Source organism: Lissotriton helveticus, chromosome 12 (assembly GCF_964261635.1).
Source record: "Lissotriton helveticus chromosome 12, aLisHel1.1, whole genome shotgun sequence".
Taxonomy (NCBI): Eukaryota; Metazoa; Chordata; class Amphibia; order Caudata; family Salamandridae; genus Lissotriton; species Lissotriton helveticus.
Window position 1 is genome coordinate 253,195,608 of NC_136073.1, and position 21,194 is coordinate 253,216,801.

At 41.4% G+C, this 21,194-nt stretch overlaps 1 protein-coding gene across 3 annotated transcripts in view; it reads left to right on the forward strand.

Annotated features, from left to right (window-relative positions):
* Nucleotides 1–21,194, forward strand: part of TANGO6 (transport and golgi organization 6 homolog) — a 591,842-nt gene that overhangs the window by 137,645 nt on the left and 433,003 nt on the right. For all 3 annotated transcript variants that reach the window (XM_078668284.1, XM_078668285.1, XM_078668287.1), the window contains 4 exons: nt 37–187; nt 7,408–7,544; nt 10,175–10,337; nt 18,899–18,981. In XM_078668284.1, coding sequence (XP_078524410.1) covers nt 37–187; nt 7,408–7,544; nt 10,175–10,337; nt 18,899–18,981 — 534 coding nt within the window. The remainder of the gene's footprint in view (nt 1–36; nt 188–7,407; nt 7,545–10,174; nt 10,338–18,898; nt 18,982–21,194) is intronic.

Consider the following 21,194-nt stretch of genomic DNA (forward strand, 5'->3'; position numbering starts at 1 on the left):
TCCTGACACACTGTTGTCTTTTTTCATCCCTTCTAGGGCTTCTCGCCCCATTCTGGCAAAGCATCTCAGCATTTAGTGCAAACTCCAGCTTGGCTGCGCCGTCTTTGTGGGCAACTTCTCTCTGAGAGGCTGATGAAACCCAATGGAGTTCAGGCTGTGGTACGAGGAATCCTGGAGGGCATAGGAGGTACTTTTTCTGATGATTATTTGATGGAAAGGACAGAGTAGGGAGCATGTGTCAAGAGTATGAAACCTTTAGGAAACTTTGAGACTTTCTCTGCCAGTTCTGCTGACGGAGTTCTGCATCAATATTTCTTTTAAAAAAATGATTCCTACAGGGATGTGGAATTCCTATTGCCCGACGCCCGGGACATATTGTTTGGGGTCAAGGGCAACAAGTTTTAATGTACATTTTGTCCATGGGACAAGTAGGCCCACAAACCCTTTGGCTGCCAGTTTACAGTACCACATTCTGGATCATGGAAGGGAATTCTCTACAATTAAGGTACTTAATTACAATTAAGGTACTTACAATTAAGATAATTAATTATATGTAATATATGTGTTAATGCTGTTCAAACTTGTATATATGGTTCATTAACGCAAAGCCTTTATTATTAGGTTGAGCACTAAAAGTAAATGTTTTAAGCTCAGCCTGCACTACTGCAGTGGGTCCAGTATAAAAGTGTACACACATTTTCAAAGTTTAGTAATATGAGGCCCTGTATAATGCACCCAGAATGCTCTCTGATTATATGCAAATATTTGCAGAAGCTTGAAAGCAAGAGTGATGATTCTTTGCTTTCAAAATAAAACGTTCACAAAAAAATGAATGTAAGAAAATAAAACATTTAGCTAAACTACTGTAAGATTTTAGGTACCATATCTTTGCAGCAATATTTAGTAACATGTTGATGTATGTTAGTATTTCCCAAAAATATTCAGAATGGAATATCAGTGTAACCAGTTTAAATACGAATATGGAAAACAAAAATAAACAAGCATTGTCAAAGTTAGAGGGTCTGAAATTGGTGGTCAGCCTTTTGGTTTTGTCAAGGCGTGACTTGTTTAGGCATGGTTTTTGTAAAACCGTAACAGTGTGGGAGCTGCTGGGTCCTCACCATTCTAACAAGCATTGGCAAAAGCAAAACAAAAAAATGCTGATCTCAGCACACATTGCCACAGCGGTTCTGGGCACTGAACAACACTACTTTGTGTGCCAATATGCTCCTTCTAAAAGAGCAAAATACTGTCACTTACAGGGACGCCAGCTGATAGACAGACGGAGAGAGACAGAATAAAAAACAAAAAAAAAGGTCATGGTTAACGCCAGACCTAAATAGAGGCCCAATTATTAAAGAAAGTCTCAAAAGTGCATCCATGGTATATATCCTTGCATTAAGTGCCTACGTACAGTCTCCATGAATTCACAAAAATTTACAGTAGGCCAAGAAATAGAACTCTCAGAAAATATTTGTTAAACTGCATTTTAGCATGAGTAAATACGCAGGTGTAGATTTGCTTATGTGAAAATCTGAATGTTTTTTAGTTCACTTTTCCTCCAACCACTTTTTTCCCAACCGAGGAAGAAGTTTTAAGTCTGCCACTGTCAGTAGTACATTTCCAACTGTTCTCAGTATGGGAAATGATTAGAGAAGAATTCATGAAAACCCTTAAAGCATGCACGTTAGTAGGTTTGCACAGACTAAAAAGGGCATTCCAACCCTGGAAATATTGCTTACCACTACCTTCAGCCCCAGTAAGTAAACCTGCAGAAACATAGCAGCATAAGGGAATTGCTAGTATTCAAACACTACTATGGTATGTACCCTGGCATAATCAAAGAGGCTATATCAGAACTCTTATATAATGAGATTGTTGCGTAATTTGTTGCCCCATTACATGGTACAAAGGGGACAAGTGGATTTTATTACAGGACAATTAGATTTATTAAGCAGCCTGCCCCATGGACAAGTAGATATTTTATTAAATTCTACACCCCTGTTCCTATGAACATAACTTAGTGTTCTCTGTCATGCTTGTTGAGTACAACCATGTCCATCAAATTGTGCACTAGATTGGTACCAAACTGTGTTTTATGTAGTGATGATCTTCAAGAAATGATATAGTTGATCACCCTTAACTTGATCTACAAAGAAAATGGTGGAGGCCGATGAGCAGGGTACCACTTTCAATTCTGTTCTCATTTTTGTCAATTCATACATTGCTAAAATTAAGGTCCCCACTCCCAGAGCTGTTATCTCAGCGTTATTAGTGAGCATCAGAATTCCCTACTATAAACTAATCATGGCCACAGGTACCAGAATTCCCACTGTAACAATTATGCATAACTTATCCTGCATATGAATACTAGCACTCTTCACCTGTTAATTAAGCAGAACAGTTCTCCACACGATTATTAATGATTCCAGCTACTCGAATCTTTCATGCCTGCGATTCCCAAGTCTTTCTGAGACCCTAGCCCTGGTATAATTATCAGCACTTCCAATCTCCCTGCTTTTGGGAAACAGTTCTGCACATGATTATTAGAGCTCTCAACTCTTCCAGCTATTGGGAGGTTTCATGTATACAATTTAGTAGCGCTTTCCAATATCCTAACCTGAATTCCATTAGCAGCATTTCAAAATCTTGCTTGAATTGGGAACCTGTCTATCATATGTTTACTAGTCTTCCAACTATTGGTAACTTCACTTGCAAATAATTATTTGCACATGCACAATTAAAACTAATCCACATGAGTATCATTGCTCCAAGACTTCGGATCTACAAGAATCCTATACGCCATATGATTCCCAAAGTTTCTTGAGACCCAAGCCCAGATGTGGTTATCACATCTTCAGAATGTCCCACCTTTTGGAATAAGTTTTGCAGGTGGTTACCAGAGTTACTGTCAAATCCAGCTATTGGAAGATTTGTTGTACATGATTATAGAGCTTTGTTGATGCCAGGCCGGATAAGATTACAAGCACCTCAAAATCTTGTATCTGTGAGGAACCTTTCTTTCCTATGATTACTTGGGCTCCCCATCTATTCTCTTTAAACTAGTGAGAACTTTTTCTGCAAATAATTCGCAAGGATCCCAACTTTTCTGAGAACTGGAAGCCCTACTGTACAATGTTCCCAACGCTTTAATTTTTTTGTTTTTGTACTGATCCTGCATGTGTTAACGAGCATTGCTGTCACGTCTACTTACTGAACCCCCATTCTATGTATGGTTACCAGCACTCAAACTTTAGGGAATTTTTCTGTAAACATTTACCATTCGCAAGATCACCAGTGTTTGTAATGCTTGACAAGGGTTTCTGTTTCTGCCCCACTTTGTTGAACTGTGGAGAATTCCTCTCCCATACCTTTGAAAAGTAAAGATTGGACCTCTGTCCGGCTGGACATGTCACACCGAATATAGAAACGATTGTGGCTATATTTATTGAAGTGAATTATTTCTCTTGTAAGGGACCACTGTTGTTTGAAAAAGAATTGATTCCCAAGGTCCCTTGCTGACTTTATTGGGTGCCCCTGTTGTCTTCAGATATGATCTGTTTGTATTAAAGGCAAATGACTTTCGCATGAATTTATATAATTTCACCTTGGGGAGAATAAGATACCAATGCTGGAGAACCACCTTTGCAGGTATGTAATTTATTCATGGTGCCTTCCTTCGTCTTACCTTGCATAGGTGAGTGTTGCACCTCAGTTCCAAACTCTCTCACTGCTTCTTTATGCAACATGCTTCCAATAACACCAGCCTCTCACCAGTCTTCCTTCACTCCATCAAGTTCGCAGTGATCCTCTGCCCGATCAGTTGTGCCCATCTCCCACTCATTTGACTGTCTGATTCCTCTCCCATAGCCCATCCATCCGTGATAACCTTCTGGTAACACAGCCCACCTGCCTTCACAGTGCCACCCTTGCAGTGTGCTACCAATGTGTATGCAGACTTTTCTTGCCACAAACTCGCCATGTGGCAAAGTGTCTGTTTTCGAAAGTATGTGCAGTCTTCTGAATGATTTCTCAGATTAAATAATATATTTTTGCTCCTTGAGTCACCTTCTTAAGCAGCCTTTATGATTTATACTTTATGCCTGACCTCATCTTAAATTGAAGACTGTCAGTTGTGTGGCTCCCTTGAATGTGGACAATGCTGTGGGGAGCGATATGACGCTCCACTTTCAGACGCACCGCAGAAATGGATACAAGATCCTGCTAATAATTCCACTTTAAACTTTCTCCGTATGAATCCATGTTAGTCCACAATATTATTCAGAAACTTTAATGCTTTCCTTTTTTAATCCACATGTATGGCGTCATGCATTTTTAATGCTTCCCATATTCAAGTGTGCCCATCCGGACCTCTTAAAGAACACGAACAAAAATGCAGGGGATCGTTCAGAGCAGCATTTCTTTATTTAAAACCGAATGCATTTCGGGCTTATTCAAGCCCTTTGTCAGGGTAACAGCATGTTAACAAATTAAGAAGAAAAAACAATTTAATTAAAAACACAGTCACTGCATTTTTAGTTACCCCCGAGGAAGGAAAGCATTAAAGTTTCTGAATAATATTGTGGACTAACATGGATTCATATGGAGAAAGTTTAAAGTGGAATTATGAGAAGGATCTTGCATCCATTTCTGCAGTGCGTCTGGGAGTGGAGCGTAATAGCGCTCCCCACAGCATTGTTCAACTATTGCGTGCCACGGGCAAGGCACATGCCCAGTTCCACAGGCAACTATGTAAAGTTTGGAAACACGGATTAATTGAGAGAAGCAACGGTGTGCATACTACCCCCTCCCCCCTATTGATCCCTTAAATGTGGAGCATGCACCAATGCTTTGGCGATGAGAGCAATTTGATTAACTTAAGAACATTCTTCCAGAATCACTAACATTTCATATCTAATAGGAAGAGCATGGTTCTAAACGGTCGAAGAAATGTATAGTTTTTTTCTTTAGATGACTTGGCAGGACGTGCCAACTGAGAAGGTTGATTCTAAAGAACACCTCATGCAAGCATAATGCTTCTCCTGAGATGAGCAATCTCAGTAATTTAAATTTAAATAACCCTTTCCTATGCTATGAATTCAAGAAACATTCCTGAGCGTGTCAAAACTTGAGTGACCAAAATGTGATCCAGCTTTCATGTCTATTGTACCCCTCCTTGGCTGCTATACCCCAGGGGTGGGAGTCAAACCTTCCTGCTAATTCAGTTAAATACTTTAACAATCCCAGCCTATTGTGCTCCACATTTTAAATATGAGACATTAAATTAGAGGATAAATTGTGTGTTGACTATCTTTGTGCTACAGGTAATAACCTCAATTTAAATTATGTTTCAGTTTGAAAAAAATCATGTTACCATTAATAATATGCTGACGAGCCATAAATTCAACTATAGTCTTAAACACAGGTTAGATTGTAATTATATGTCTTATGCCCTTTCAAAATTGTTACAATATTATGTTTGGTAGAGTGTTCCATAGAAGTACAACATAGTGTGTCAAAATGACTAAAATGGCAACTAAAAAAATATATAGATCCAGAAGGTCTAACAAAGTGAGTTTAAATTGCTCTGCTTGGCCTTTGAGGCTAAATGATATTTTCCCAGTTGCAACAAATTTGCTAGTTTCAGTATCCATGTGCCAATGTGTGATGATAACAATAGACTTTGATTTTTTTAGCGCTCGTTTTTCCCATTGTAATTCTCTTTAAAAGCCACTGCCCCATGCATTGCTCCACTATACCTCACCCCCACTCCCAGAACTGTAAAGAATTACACAGTGCTGTTTTTTATTGGGTTTACTCTGTTTATTATTGTTTAGATCAACTTCATGCAGACATTCCTTCTTTGTTTCAGTATTTGCTTTTAAAATCATTATTGCACAAGAATTCACAGGTCTGAGAATTACAAACTCTGCATGCATTTGTCATCTAATTGAGAGTCATAGTGATGCCAGACAGGCACAAACTTTCAAATATTGAGTGAAAGCAAAACCATTCGGACAGTATAGAGGAAAAACCTGGTCTATATTGGAGAGATCACTCCCCTTAATGTCCCCCATAGCTACACCACTTTGATGATTGTGCGTTTCATATCACAACTACTGGCAGCTAGATTGATATTCACACCCTCATGGTAGAATGAAGGCTCCCCTATCCATAAATCTTTGTGGGAAGACATTATGGAACTTCTACATGGAAAAAATGTCCTCCTCTATTGATGACATTTATGACAAGTTTGACAAAGTTTAGCTACTGCAGCTCAGAGCATATGTGGCTGGAGAGACCTGGTTGATGGCCTATACCCCAGGGGGGGTAGTGGGCATAAGTAAGTAAGATAAGGTTTGCAATCCAAGATTAATTTCCTCACTGTGAGTATTTGTCCAGTATGTGTTTCCTTCTCCGAAATTGTTACTGAAACCCACATTGAGTTTGATATAAACATGTATTAATTGTGGGCAGACAGTACATCTTGGATCTGGATTGCAGAGTTATGGCAACCCAGCCTCTCTCGTCTCTGCTGCTGGATTAGGACCAAAATCTTCAAAGACTAAAGGAAATTTGGCACACGATGCCTAATAAAGGATTTTAGGAAATAGATATTATTAAATGCAGATTCAGTAAGAAAAATATCTGAATCATCAACTTAAATGCAAAACAATATCAACATAGAACTGGTTAATAATTGGTGTTAATAATGTAAGACAAATTGGCATGCCACATAGTTCTGATTGTAATTTGAAAGTGATGTGTGTTCTTAATCCATGCTGCTTTGCCACATTTAGACACATTGTTAATCAAAATAAAATACATGAAAGAAAAATAAATGCAATTCCTTACAAAGAGGTGTGCGGTTGTGTTTCTTTGTCTTCATGAAACTTTTCACTTCTTTAATGTAATTCGTATCTTAAAGGGAGAAACAATAACATGTTTAGTGTAAAGAAAAGACCCAGCGTTAGAGGAGTCTCTAATCTAAATAACTAATAGTTTAAGCAATGGAATGGGATACCGATCACTAATACAGTGCTGTGAATACCCTTGTCGCAGAAATGTTCAAGTAAGAATTATGACAACAGTGATAATTCCTTCATGATTCCAAGCACTAACAAGCCTTCTAATTTTACATAGAAATGATACAGAGATAATGATATCCTTCAAACGTCATGGCATCGCCAATGGTCACCAGTGCCCAAAGTGCTTGCACATACCCTCAACAATCCAGTTTCATTATACCCCTCCCACCAACTCCCAACCCCTCCCTCATGAGTGTGTGATGGTACTTTTCTCAATCCTTACATTGTGGTTGATCAATAAAGTCTTCAATATGTTGCGCGCGAATATTTGATGCACATCCCTACCGAGCCTGAAGTCTTCTTGAACTTTCATTTGAAGGAGGGACAGCTGGAGGCTCTGATGCTGAGGCGGCCGCAGCAGACTGGAGAAAATGTGATGTGGTTGCAAAGATCCTGGCCTCCTGCACTCAACAGTCACTCTCTCTGGAAGACTACTACCGACAGGTCTGCCCCCAGGTATGTTATAACCCTGCTTTCCATGAACTGTCCTGAGGCCCTCTGACTGCATGCCTCTACTTTTAAAATTGTTTATTTGTAAATGTGTGTGCTTGTGTCAGTGCTAATATACAATGCAGTAGAACTTTAAATGAGCAAGCTACGACTTACTCCTTGCTACTCCGTGTGTAGTTAATCAGGGTGTTGCGGGCTTCAGTGATAGTTGGGAGATAGGGCAGTGGCAGATCATCAAAGGTAAATTTTCTGGTATCTTAACAAATTGAAGTTAGATGCAAATTTGTATAACTAAGGTCACAAGGTCTCGAAAGGGCGAAGTGTGTATATTGGGCGCACAATAAATGCCAGACCTGTCCTTATTAAATGTTCACACCTTAATTAACTACATCTATGAAAAGGGAGGTGGGGAGTGATGGAATATTTTTGGCACTGAGGAAGGGAGATGGGGATCATGATCTCAATCGGAGTTGACCTCCAATTATAGACAAATTTACAGAGGGACCCATAGGACATTTCCTTTAAAGTACTTTGAGTTACTTTTGAAACCTCAAGGTACAGTTAATGGTTTGTACCATGAAAACGCTTTCTACATATACGCATATACATATACTGCCAGTCTCAATGAACCTTGATCGCCTCTGATAATTTTTTTCCACATGAAGAGAAAGATGGATTTTCTAGCATAGTTTTTCCTTGTCTAAATCCAGCCTTTAATCAGCCTGCTACCATACCTGTTCATTAGAGAAAATGTTCATAGGCAGTGGTTTGCAATAAATACAAAGGTAAACTTCCTGAGATTGCCTGTGCTGTGAATTTTTGTTTATAAGCACATTTTTAGAAAACTGTAAATATGTTGTTTACAAACATATTAATTTTAACAGGATGGAAAATTTCAGCCTAAGCCTTATGTTGTCCATTTACGGTGAGGTTAGCTATTGGCCCAATCATATTGCATTGTCATTTTCCCTATATCAATGGATTACCACTGAATTCACGGTATAGGGACTTGAAATAGGAGTGCCATGGTACAATTTTACAAGCTTATTAAATGTTGATTATTATTGTTGTTGTTGTTTATAATTCATGGAGCCCATTGCTAACTTTGTTGGCATCCTGGCACTAGGCGAAAACGCAGGCAGTAGCGTGTGATACCCTCTGAGAGCCATTAATCACTAAAAAGACGACTTTTCTGTTATTTCCTGAAAGCAATATGGTCAGCAATCATCCAAGATAAAGAGGCATGTAATTCCAGGCTTTTGCTGCAATGAAGGAGCAAGATTGATCTCTAGCCCCAAATCTCCCAATCATGGGTAGACCAGTGTGTGTGTCGAGCCAACTGCTGTGTTGGTAGAGAGGTATCAGGTTGCGAATTAACATAGGACTGTTGCCATCAATGGTTTAGGGGAGATGTTCAAGCTCTAGAATTGGACTAATTTGACTAATTTGGTATGTGAAGTTTTTTAGGATGCTGTGAAATGATGCACAACCAGAAAGCTCCAGAAGCAGCCTGCGGGCTAATTTGTGAATAAGCTGACGTTTTGGAATCTGGCCAAGTAAAGCACAAGGCAACTAGCAAGGCTTGATCTCCCAGTAGCCCGTTATTGCCCGAAATTGTACATTCATGGATAATACCTGAGCATATGGTTGTGGTTTATTTGTATATGTGCATTGGTGGTGTGTAAATTGGCAGGGCTAAAGAATTCTAAGGCAGAGTGAAGAAGAGACAAAAGGAGAGTCTGAATGAGATTTCAGACAACCTTGTCAGAACTGCAATACCCTCCCTTACAGGGATTCACATGTGAGACTTCTGACCCAATGATGGACAAATAATAGCAACTGCTAACCTTAACTGAAATGTGTTACAATGCTGCCCTTCTGATGCACCGATGACCTCACAGCTTTTCCCCATCCCCAACTCTCCTCCTCCCCTTCATCCCACTCCTCCGCTTTCTGGCAAGTTGTCAGTAGCAACTGTTTTTCTCCCTCACCACCCCCATTCCTTCACCTCTAGTTCTTAATGTTGTAAAGAGTTCAAGCTTTCATTTAGCAATCTGGGCATAGGTGCTGTCTTTTTCCTATTGATCTTTCAATATCTTGGACTATTAAGGCAGACAGTCTTTTTCCATCAATATATCATGGTGCAGGGTTTGCCGTAGGCCAAGAGATTTATTTGCATTATGTATCCAATCTGGGGGAGGTCAGGTTAATGGGCACGAGTCAGTCAATGGGCAGCATGTGACTTTAGGCTTAGCGTGGATTTGCTAGAACATAAAAGATGTCTGGAGGGAGAAGACTTGCGCACAAGTTTGCTGAGTGAGTGCAGTTCATATAGAAATATCACACTTTAGAATGAATCAATCCATTGGCATTTGAAGGAGAGAACAACATTTGCCAGGTGTACTCTTTGCTAAGGCTTGTTTACCTGACAGAAGTTGGTTCGAAGTGGCATTGAAGACAAGCCTGAATCGAATTGATTTGTATGGTGGTGCCTTACAATTGTTTTGTTGTTTTATTGGTTTAAGGGGCACCAATAACTAATGGGAATGTCCAATTGTTCTTATTTTATATGCAGGTGTCTGTTGATTTACTTTTCTTCCTGAGTTGCCATGTTCCTAATCTCATCTTTATTTCAGATTCTAGATTTGTTTCACATTAGAGAAAAGCTGACCGCGCGCCAGTTTCAGAGAGTGGCCACTACGACTCTTTTGAGGATGGCCAAAGACCATCCACAACTAGCAGAGAAATACCTACTGCAACCAATGCTAGAGCCGCTTCTCCGCTGCTTGGACACTGCGGGTAAGTGTGTATCATTTTTAACACTTTGGGGATTTAGCAATGTTGGCAGCAGCAATGCAAATGGTAGTGTAGATGTCTTCATGCCTACTGGCCTGGTCTTTCCATAACAACAAGCAACCCTCAGATCCCATTCAATCTCCATCCTTTCCCTCTTCACCATTCTCTGTTCACCCTCTTGTGTCTGTCCCATCTCTTTTGCCCAATTCCTTATTTCCCCAATAGATTTTTATTTTTATAAAGGGTTTTTATTGGTAACAAAGAAGCAATCCGCTCTCCCGAGCTTTGTTTCAAGGGAATCCGCACGATTTGATCCATTTGCCTTGGCAGCCAGATAGGCCTGGTATAGTCCCCAGAAGTTTTTAGGCCGGTTCCGGGGAGGTAATAACTCGCTATAATATTCTGTTTGTGTACTGCCATACATCATGTCGTTTGTCCATCCCGTTACAGTGGGGGTCGGGCCACGGGACCAGCAGATCGCAACTATACTCCTAGCCACTAGGAGCCCCATGTCCACAAGTCGTTTGATTCCCCTTGACAAATGCTTGGAATATCCCAAAAGAGTGAGCATAGTGTCAGGTTCAAGTGTGGTGTCCGTGACTTCCCCCAGTGTCTTGAATATCAACGCTCAAAAGGTCACCATCCCAGGGCATAACCAGGCCAAATGCTAAAATCTGCAGGGTCCGCACCACAACGTTCGCACGCTGTAGAGTCACACAAACCCTACCTGCAGAGCCTCTGGTGTATAATATAGCCTATTTAAAAATTTGAAATGTATCAGCCTATGACGCCCATTTAACGAAATGCGTTTCATACTCTCACAGCAGTACTTCCAAGTTGTATCATCAATCACTCGACCCAGGTCTGCCTGTCATGCCAACCTAGGCTTGGTGTAGTGGTTGGCTCTGTAACCCTGTAACCCTGTGATGTTATAAATCCTTGAGACCATTCGTACTGGCGATTCAGCCTTAATAACATATGTGAGCGGAGCAACCTCTGGTGGCTCATCCAACCCGCTGTCCAGTAGCTCCCTCAGTGAACACCTCACTCCGAGGAAGTGGAATTGGGTCAATGGAGTAGCTGTCTGACCTTCCCGTACTGTCTTCACATGATATTGCTTTACCCTCGACAAACATCTCACCTATTGTGTGGATATTTATCTTGTTAAAGGCCCTAACCACCCCTTTTTCCCTGCACAGGGGCAACCAGTGGCACCACTCCAGCGGTGTCTCAGGGGAGTAGAGGATGGCGCCAGCTTGTAATTTCAGAATGTGATGCCAGGCATGTGTTGTCGCATTAATGGAATCAAGGATACCAGTCCTATGATCAGCGGGTTTAAACCGAAGCGCTGGCAATGGGGTTGGGGCCGCAACCACATTCTCAATTCGAAAATGCTTAGCATCCGTGGGGCCATGCATCCAGTGGTGCGCATGGGCTCCCTGCGCAGCCTTATAGTACAGTTCTAGATCCGGAGCTCCAAGTCCACCCAAGCTGTATGGGAGAGTGAGAATCTCCCACTTAACTAGAGCGTGTTTCCAGGCCCAGGCTAACCGCACCATCAGGGTTGTCAGTTACCGAAAAAGAGACCTCAGGCGGACAATGGCGATAGTAGTGTGAATAAAAATAAAAAACCGGGGAAGGACTACCATTTTCATAATCGATACTCTCCCCAGTAGTGATAGGTGTAAGCGTATCCATCTATCCACTTCGTCTTCCATTTTGGACACCGCTGTCCCATAATATTCTTTGAAGACCACATCCGAATCAGTATGCACTTCGGTGCCTAAATATCTAACTGGATCGGCCGTCCAGCATAGGGGGTATTCCGGCGTGAACTAGGCCGTCTCTGCAGTCTGCGGGAAAATAAGCTATTTATTCCAATTTAGCTTGAGGCCGGACCTGGCCCCAAAAAGAATCACTTTGCGCAGTACCGTCATGAGATTTTTGTCAGGGTCTCTAACATATAGTAATGTATCTTCTGCGTACGTGGATATGATCAAATTATACTTCGGAAATCGTATACCCCTATGGCCATGATATTCTCGCAGAGGTTTGGCAACAAGGGCGTATAGCAATGGGGAGAGTGGACACCCCTTACGTGTGCTCCTAGTGATGCGGATAGGATCGGTAACCAAGTCACCAATCTTAATCCTAGCTGTAGGGAAGTTGTAGAGCACTCCTGCCATTTGCAGAAAGACACTCCTGAGCCCCATTCTCGTCAACACGTCAGTCATGAACCTCCACTCCACGGAGTCAAACGCCTTCTCCATGTCGAGGAAGACTGCCACCGCCTGAGTATCCCGTTGGCTATGTTGTATAGCCCCTAACACAGTGCTCAAGTTATATGTAAGGTTTCTACCAGGGACAAAGCCGCCTTGTTCTGGTGATAGCAGCACCACTAGGGGAGAAAATCTGGTTGCTAAGACCTTTGCATTCATTTTGGTATCTACATTGAGGAGTGACAACGGACGGTAAGAGGTGCAGGCGGTCGGAGGTTTCTCCGGTTTTTATTTCCCCAATAGCTATAATTCTTAACAACAGCATTAACCTTTTTTACAAATCAATTCAGTGAGAAAATTGGGCTGCTTCGCATCTAAAACAGCTTAATTCTGGTAAAAGACTTTGTATGGTCAGGTAAAACTAGTGCTATGAACCAAGGCCTCGTTGGACGTATCTAGAAGTAATTGACAGGGTGTGATGTAGAGTTGGGACTTGGAGCTCTTTTCTGGATTAAAATGAGCAAAGCCTGCTTAGAGCTGGTACGTGCTGTAGAAGAAAAACCATTTTATTTATGTAATATCGGAATACACGTCTCGAGGACGTGTGTTGGCCGATGAAGAACATCAGCCACTTGACTCCTCTTGAGACTGAAAACTCAGGCAGTATTTATACAAATCTCCGCGGTCAGAGGTCATCCTGTTCCCTGTAAGAGGAGCATAGCTGCCAAGTTTTCAGATTGCTTATGTGTGACATTTGCATACTTGCTGTGTATTTAAGAGTGACAATCTAGTGCCAAATATGTAAAACTACGAGCGTTTGCTTGATGAATCTGTGTGCGGTCTAGCCACAAGTTTGACCGATGATGAAATAGCGTAGAGGGTTAATGTGTTTGATGCAAAGAACAAGGTAAAACATGTGGGTCATAGATGTGTATTTTGGGGGAACTGCTCAATGGGTTGCTGCTTTTATAAAAGGTTATTGTGTTGTGCTGGTCACATTGTATAGTTATTATAGTTCAGTGTGTTATGAACAGCATCAGGAGCTGCACACAAAATGTGTGTCATTAGAGTAGAACTTTATTATTGCTCAAAAGAGTTAAATATTTATATCTTAACTCTTCGGCCTGCTGTCAATGTAACTTCGGTACAGCCCGCTGTTGTCTGGTAATTGCTTCAATGTTGTCTGCCCTGATGTCTCTGAGCCTCTCTCTGGTCCTGATGCCTGCTGCAGTTGAGGCCATTCGACAGCTGCCTCGTTCTATGACTGTCTGTGTCAGTCAGTCCGTGTCAATGCCGTTACTCTTAAAAACTTGTGAACAGAGCTGCGCTGCGTCTTTTAAACCTGTGGAGGGCCCGCATGTACCAGAGAAGTGACTTCTGTGCCAACAAGGGCAGCAAAACTTTTTGACCTTCATACTAAAGTTGTTGATATCATTTTGGTGGCCATGTGGTTCTCTACATAATGGGTGTTTGCCAGGCATTGGCACAAGTTTGTGGCTTGGTGCGGCACTCGCCAGATAGACCCATCACAAGCCAAGCAGTCTGAAGAAGGGTTTAGTCCCTGACCCAGCAGGTCTTTGGTTTGGGCACTGTTAATGGCTATTTGTCAGCTTTTTTGGAATTTTTGCAGCTGCTCGATCATCCTGCTTTGTTTAAATCACCCGCTATTTGCAATTTTTTATAAAAGGTATGTCTCATATGTGTCCACCAAAACCCTTTGTGATGATGCAGTCGGATTTACCACTTTGTTGATGCATATCCCTTTAGAGCCAATGCGCAGCTGTCCATTACGGCCTTTAGCCTTGAAAATGGTCTTTCTAATCACCATAACATCAGCCTGGTATGTAAGTGAGCTTCAGCTTTTTTCTGTTCAACTGCCTTATACAAGATTCGCCTCAGGCAAGCTGGTATTACGGACCCGAGCTGCCTTTCTACCAAAAGTGACATACCTTTCCATGTTGGACAAGCTATCACCCTTCTGGCGTTCTTTGCTCCATCTCATCCTGCCAAGGAGGTAGAGAGACTCCACTGACTGGATCCCAAGTGTTGATCGCACCAAAACATAGTGCAGATTATCAGCTCTTTGTGAGTTTCTCTGCGGCAAAGAAGGGAAAGGTAGTGCTAAAACAGATGATTTCTTGATGGATTGTTCTCTGCATTAGTATCTGCTATGCAGTGGCTAGGAAGCAGCCTCCAGAAGGCTTATGGGCTCATTCCACCAGAGCCAAAGCTACTTCTGCTGCTTTTGGCATTTACAGTGCTTATCCTGTATATTTGTCGAGCAGCTATAGTGGGCGTTAGTGCACACATTTATGAAGCACTACTGCCTCAACAGTCCATTCTGTCGGTAGGTGCATTTGACCAGTTCACAGACCCACTACTGGGGGAGGTACTGTTATGGTATCTATTCAAAGGATGAGAAATCTACGGTTAGAGGTAACCATCAGAAGAACAAGTCACTTTCTTTCAGTAATGCTGTTCCTGGTGGATACTCTATCTAACTGCAGATTACTGACTGACTCTCCAACCTCCCCATCTGTGAACTGGGCTCATTTTCTATCTAAAAGTTTCCAGTCTTGAGATCGGCACGCTGGCCATGCCAAATTGTTGCTGAGTTCTGCATCTGAAGACGTGAACAACCTGGGAAAGCAACTCATGTTAACGCGCAAGGTTGGTGCTTGTATGTGACTTCGCTCATTACTTCCGGAGCAGAATGACATTTGTGCGGAGCAGCACGATGCCGCCTTCCTGCTCGAAAGAATATTCACTAACTGAAGAATCAGTGGTTAGATTGAGAATCCACCAGTAAGGGCGTTACCAAAGGTAAGTAACCTGTTCATTTTGTGCTCAACATGCCAGTCTCATGCTTGGCACTCTCAATCACTTGAAGGGCGACTGTGTGTTTTGCTGGGTATGCAGCTTTCAGCAAATGCAAAATGCAGTGTCCGGCTTGTTCATAGCTCATGCTACTGCAACGCTGTAGAGTGTGTAGTTGTGCCGTTCACAGTTTCCAATTAGACTTTTAACCCCTTCCATGCTCATGACGAGCTCAGCTCGTCATGAACAATGGGATTCAAAAATGGTCAGCATAGAGGATGAATTGCTGTAGCATTGATAGTGTTAAATCTCACAGAATTAGGGCTGCGCTTAAAATGGATCGGACAAAAAGAGTAGTTTTGGAAGCAACTGTTGGTAAGCTGTGTGTGTACAGAGACCTTGCTGATGCACATGGCACTAACTATCTTACAAACCATAATGCATGTTAAGGCAGATGTAATATGCACAGATGTGTGCAAACTGTGAAAGAACATTACAACTGTGATTTGTGGCACCTTCTTTACGCTGAAAAGTAAGGTAGCTCTAGTTGCAGATGCTACTTCCTACTGACCCGCAATACAAACATCTTCACTATAGCACCAAATCTATTGAGTTTTCTCCTATTGCCTTTGAAAAAGATGGCGTTTCAAATGCAATTCCAAAGGTTCAGTATGCCTGTTGTGTTTGCTGCCCTCTACTCGAGCCATTGTGGATTTTGGTCCAGAGCTTTTAGCATTGTAGAAGACTACTTGCTCATCACCACTGATGAGTATTTCATGGATCTACTGTGTTTGTGAACAAATGCATGCTTTCAATATCCCAAGCCTGCCTTTTTCAGCACTGTGTGACCTATTTCTATAGTCTAAGTCAATTTCCACTGTAAAGGGTTACTTTTGGGCATACGTCGCACCTTTGAGGTACGAGATGGTTGTTTTCTGTGACTCTTCTCCATGTTCTACACTAGTCTGTGTATACTGAAGTGTTTTCCTTAAGACCCATTTTATTTTCTCTGCCTCCTTCCTGATTGTTGCAGTGTTTTGAATTTTTTTTTGTTTTAGAATTTTATATAGCACAAACTTAGACCTGAAGATATCGGGTATCAGAGCGATTTACATAGCACCAGTTTCGTTACACAAGGACACATTCATTTTTGTTAGGCACGGGGAGATTAAGTGATTTGGCCAGAATCCCAGGATGTTTAGCATCGTTGCCCAGACTCAAACCCGGTTCCCCAGCTTCGACGTCGACCGCTCTAGCCGAAAGGCTTCATCCTCTTCTGAAACAATACATACCTCTTTCTCCATCCGGTTCGTCAGCTTCCATTACACACCAAAATCCGAGTCTCTGACCAGTTACAGCTCTTTCGCACCGGAAACCTATGGTCATTTGATAAGATCCATGCAGATCATTTCTTTTTGGTGATGGTCATAGCTATTTCCCTAATATCGTTCTCCGTGGTTTCAAGATCTTAAATGTTTAACATTATGCTTCTTTGTTTTTAAACTTGACACATCTAAATATCTATCCAAAAACTCAAAAAGTATGATCAAAGTATTATGGCATGACCATATCAACTGGATAACCTACTATGTCTCTCCATATGTTTCACTCTCCATCTCCATTTAATAGCTTTTCACAATGTTTGACATTTTTTGCTCAAGGAACAGATTATTGGAGCACTCTATGAACACATTGGAAGTAACATCAGCAGAAAGCCCCAGTTTATTCCAAATTTGGTTGTGCGCCATTCTGACTCTCCACATCACCTCCCATGCCCTACTCATGCATTTGCCTGTGAGAGAGGTCAGGGGACCATGTAACTGGCAGTAGGACTGCTCTGAGGGACAGAAAATGGAGATGAAGATGGTGTTAGCAGGCAGCTTCTTAGGTGCAGTACATCAAGACCATGAATGAAAGACCCCTAGTGGTATGCCTGGCGGAGGGAATCTTTCATTTGTTTTAATGTAGTTGGAGGTCAACAATGACCAGCTTAATAGCTCCTGGTACCTCTCTTCCTGGGTTACCGTCTCTGTGCTTCAAAGCATCCTTTCTTTACTCTCACCTCATACCTTTCCCCTGATCAGTTTTTACTCTGCTTCCGTTTCACTTCTGTTTCCTCTCCCTATTTCCCCTCACTTACCTGACAATCGAGTTCATTAGTCATGCTTAGGCAGAACTCGCCATTACTCTGCTTACATGGTCTTCGATCCCTTTTGCTCTAAAGGCCTGATTTTTTAATGTAAAGGCCTGATTTTTTTATGGCTTTACCAAGGGGACTAATATAGGAGCTTGGATTTTTTGAAAAAGGGAGGGATTATGAGGTCTTAGAAAATAGTGCTCTTTTTGGTCTCTATCTGCTCCATGATATCTTACTGCCATCCTCACAACCTGCCAATAATTTTTCAAAGTAAAGTTCTGACCCTAATATTTATAACCGGTAGATGTAGCAGAATGACACTGTTTATGATCACAACTGGTGTACCTTTTACTTGAGCTGCAACACAGGGTTATGCGGGGATGGTTGGTCTGGTGGCAAACATGGTTGCTGGCTTTCACCACAAGGGTAAGGTTTTGAGTTGTGGGTGGCTAGGCTCTGCATCAGGTGTTCACTCCTTGTGAGTTAATTTGAGTTAACCCGCGCCCTGTTTCGACGCATGTAAAATATGCTTAATCTGTCGTCACTTCGAAATCCGGGTACAAAACTGAAATGCAATATGGTGTCTTTTAGTTCTTCTCTTGCAAGTTATGCGTATACTAAATGTGGCCACTTCCTTGTTTAACCCACAATATGCTTGTCTTTAAGGCAGTAACGGCCTCCACCATGTTTAAGACCTCCTCTGGTGCCTAATCTACATTACAATTTCAACCCCACCTCCGGTTTCCATTCAATTTGTTTTAATTAGCGTCTATTAAAACATTTCCATGGCTTTATTCTTTGCAAACAAAAAGGAGCTTTTAAAGTTTATTTTTTGTATGTGCTATTTTCATGACTTTGTGTATTATATTTTAGTTAAATATGTGATTGTCTTTTGACATGTTCAGTACATTAGGTAAAACCACAATACTAATTAAAATAAAGAGCTTAGACTCATTGGCGCAGTACTGGCTTTTTCTACGCAAAACTTGCTCTTTTCCATTAGCTGTTTATCGTCTACTCAATTTAGATGTAGAATGTGATGAACAAATTCAGAAAGAAATTATTTCAAGAGAGGACACTGGGGACAGGATGGGAGGAGACACTGCTCCAGGATCTCACTTAATATACTATAAAATTCTGCCCGAAATCTGGAAGCCAACAGTTCCACTCAGCTGGTCCCAATATGTAGAACAGTCTCCACCAAACATTCAAGCAGGCCAGCTAACTACTTGTCTTTTAGGAGACTGCTTAACATGTTCTCCTTCTTAGAACTTGTAGTCCTCGTGCAGGATAAACTGTGCACCATAACTCTTAACATGCATTCATTTTCAGAAAGCCTCTTGTGCAAGCGTCTAAGACATTCATTAAAAGTGCCCTTGTCTCTGTCTTAGATCTTATCGACAAAGACTGGACCCCAGAGACTGTGCTGGTGGAAGAGTCTAGCCTGTCTGACTGCATCGAAGACATCCTTAAGGTATGTTGGGCGGACTCTCTTTGGTTCTTTCTACCTGCTTTCAGTGCTTCATGTTTTGTGAACTTGTTATACTTGTGATGCTGAGTAACTACCACAGGGTTACGATTAGTTGCTGAACTCGCTTGCAGCAGTTTAAAGAAAAGCGGTACTAAGGGTGAAAAGAAAAAAAACTTTTGGTGAAATGACTGCGTTTGGTTGATTGCGTCAGTGGATGTGAATACAAAAACACAGTTGCTTCACTTAGTAACTGACTTGTGGCGTGTCGTTTTAGGTATTTCTATAATGTTACACATGGCACAGGCTCGCTGTATGTTTAATATGATCACTGTTTGTGCACTGACTGCATGTGAAGGTGTGATGGAAGTGCATGTCCTTCAAGACAGGTCTACTCATTTCTTTTTTCAGTTTAAGAAAGTTTTTATTCTGTTTAAGAAAGAGTACAGCATAATATAACAGTATACAACAAATCAGAACCAATGTGAAAAGACAAGGAGAAGGAGATGAAAAGGAGAGTTGGTTCGGATAACGTGAGAAAAAGAAGAGAAAAGAAGAAGAAAGTAGGAAGAGAAAAGAAAAGAAAGAGAGAAAAAGAAAAGAAGGAAAGGTTAGGAAGGGGTGGGGGAAGACAAGAAGTTAGAGAAAGGAAGCCAGATTAGATCGGATTTAATTTTTAAGGAGACAGAGGAAGAAGAAGCAATTGCAATTCTATGCTCATCACATATGAAATTCCACCATGTATGAACAGACAGTTTAGTATTATCCTTCCAACAAGACAAAATTACTTTAAAAGCAGTTGCAATGAAAAGATCAAATAGTTGAGCATTATATGAATGTAAGTCTAAAATATCAGATTGGGAGCCTAAAAAAACATGTAGCAATGAGAATGGGACAGAGAAATGAAAAATACGCATGCAAAAATCCCAAACTGAGTTCCAAAAAGCAAGAACATAGGAGCAATCAAACAGTAGGTGTTTGAGCGTGCCGGGGTGAGAGGAGCAGGACCAACATAGGGGGGAGGACAAGGGGGAGAATTTTGTTATGCTAACAGGAGTAATAAGAGCTCTATGGTATATAAAACAAGCATTTGCAATGCAATAGGTCTCGCATTAGGAAAGTTTGAGCTATTGGTATTGTAAATAAAAAATTTTTTTATTTATGTGTTTGTTTTGAAAATAGCGAAATTAATAGCTTTGTCATTTACAATGCCAATAGTTATAACTTTCGCAAATGTGACACCTATAGCATTTGTAATGCAATATGTGTTGTATTTACGTGACTTAGATGTATTGCTATTACACATAACAATGGCTTTTCATTTTTTTAAAATAATTAATACAAGTTATTGTAATGTATAATGGCAATAGCTTAAACTTTTGTAAAGACCTTTTGTGAAGATTATGTTCAGTGTATTTTATTGTGACGAAAATACAAGAACAGAAGTGAAATATTAACATCTTTTTGTGACATTTGTAATAAAGCTTGAAAGATTGAGAGAACATATTTGAACCAGTTGTTGTTGAATGGTTGCACAGATTGATGCTGTGGTGGCGCGGAGTGATGTTGTGGGGGCGACGAGTGATGCTGTGGCGTTCAGTGATGCTGTGGTAGCGCATAGTGATGTTGTGGTGCCCCTGAGTGATGCTGTGGTGATGCGATAGATAGAGTGAGTGCGATAGCTAGATAGAGTGAGTGCGATAGATAGAGTGAGTGCGATAGATAGAGTGAGTGCGATAGATAGAGTGAGTGCGATAGAGTGAGTGCGATAGAGTGAGTGCGATAGAGTGAGTGCGATAGAGTGAGTGCGATAGAGTGAGTGCGATAGAGTGAGTGCGATAGAGTGAGTGCGATAGAGTGAGTGCGATAGAGTGAGTGCGATAGAGTGAGTGCGATAGAGTGAGTGCGATAGAGTGAGTGCCATAGAGTGAGTGCCATAGAGTGAGTGCCATAGAGTGAGTGCCATAGAGTGAGTGCCATAGAGTGAGTGCCATAGAGTGAGTGAGTGCCATACATAGAGTGAGTGCCATAGAGTGAGTGCCATAGAGTGAGTGAGTGCCATACATAGAGTGAGTGCCATAGATGGAGTGAGTGCCATAGATGGAGTGAGTGCCATAGATGGAGTGAGTGCGATAGATGGAGTGAGTGCGATAGATGGAGTGAGTGCCATAGATGGAGTGAGTGCGATAGATGGAGTGAGTGCGATAGATGGAGTGAGT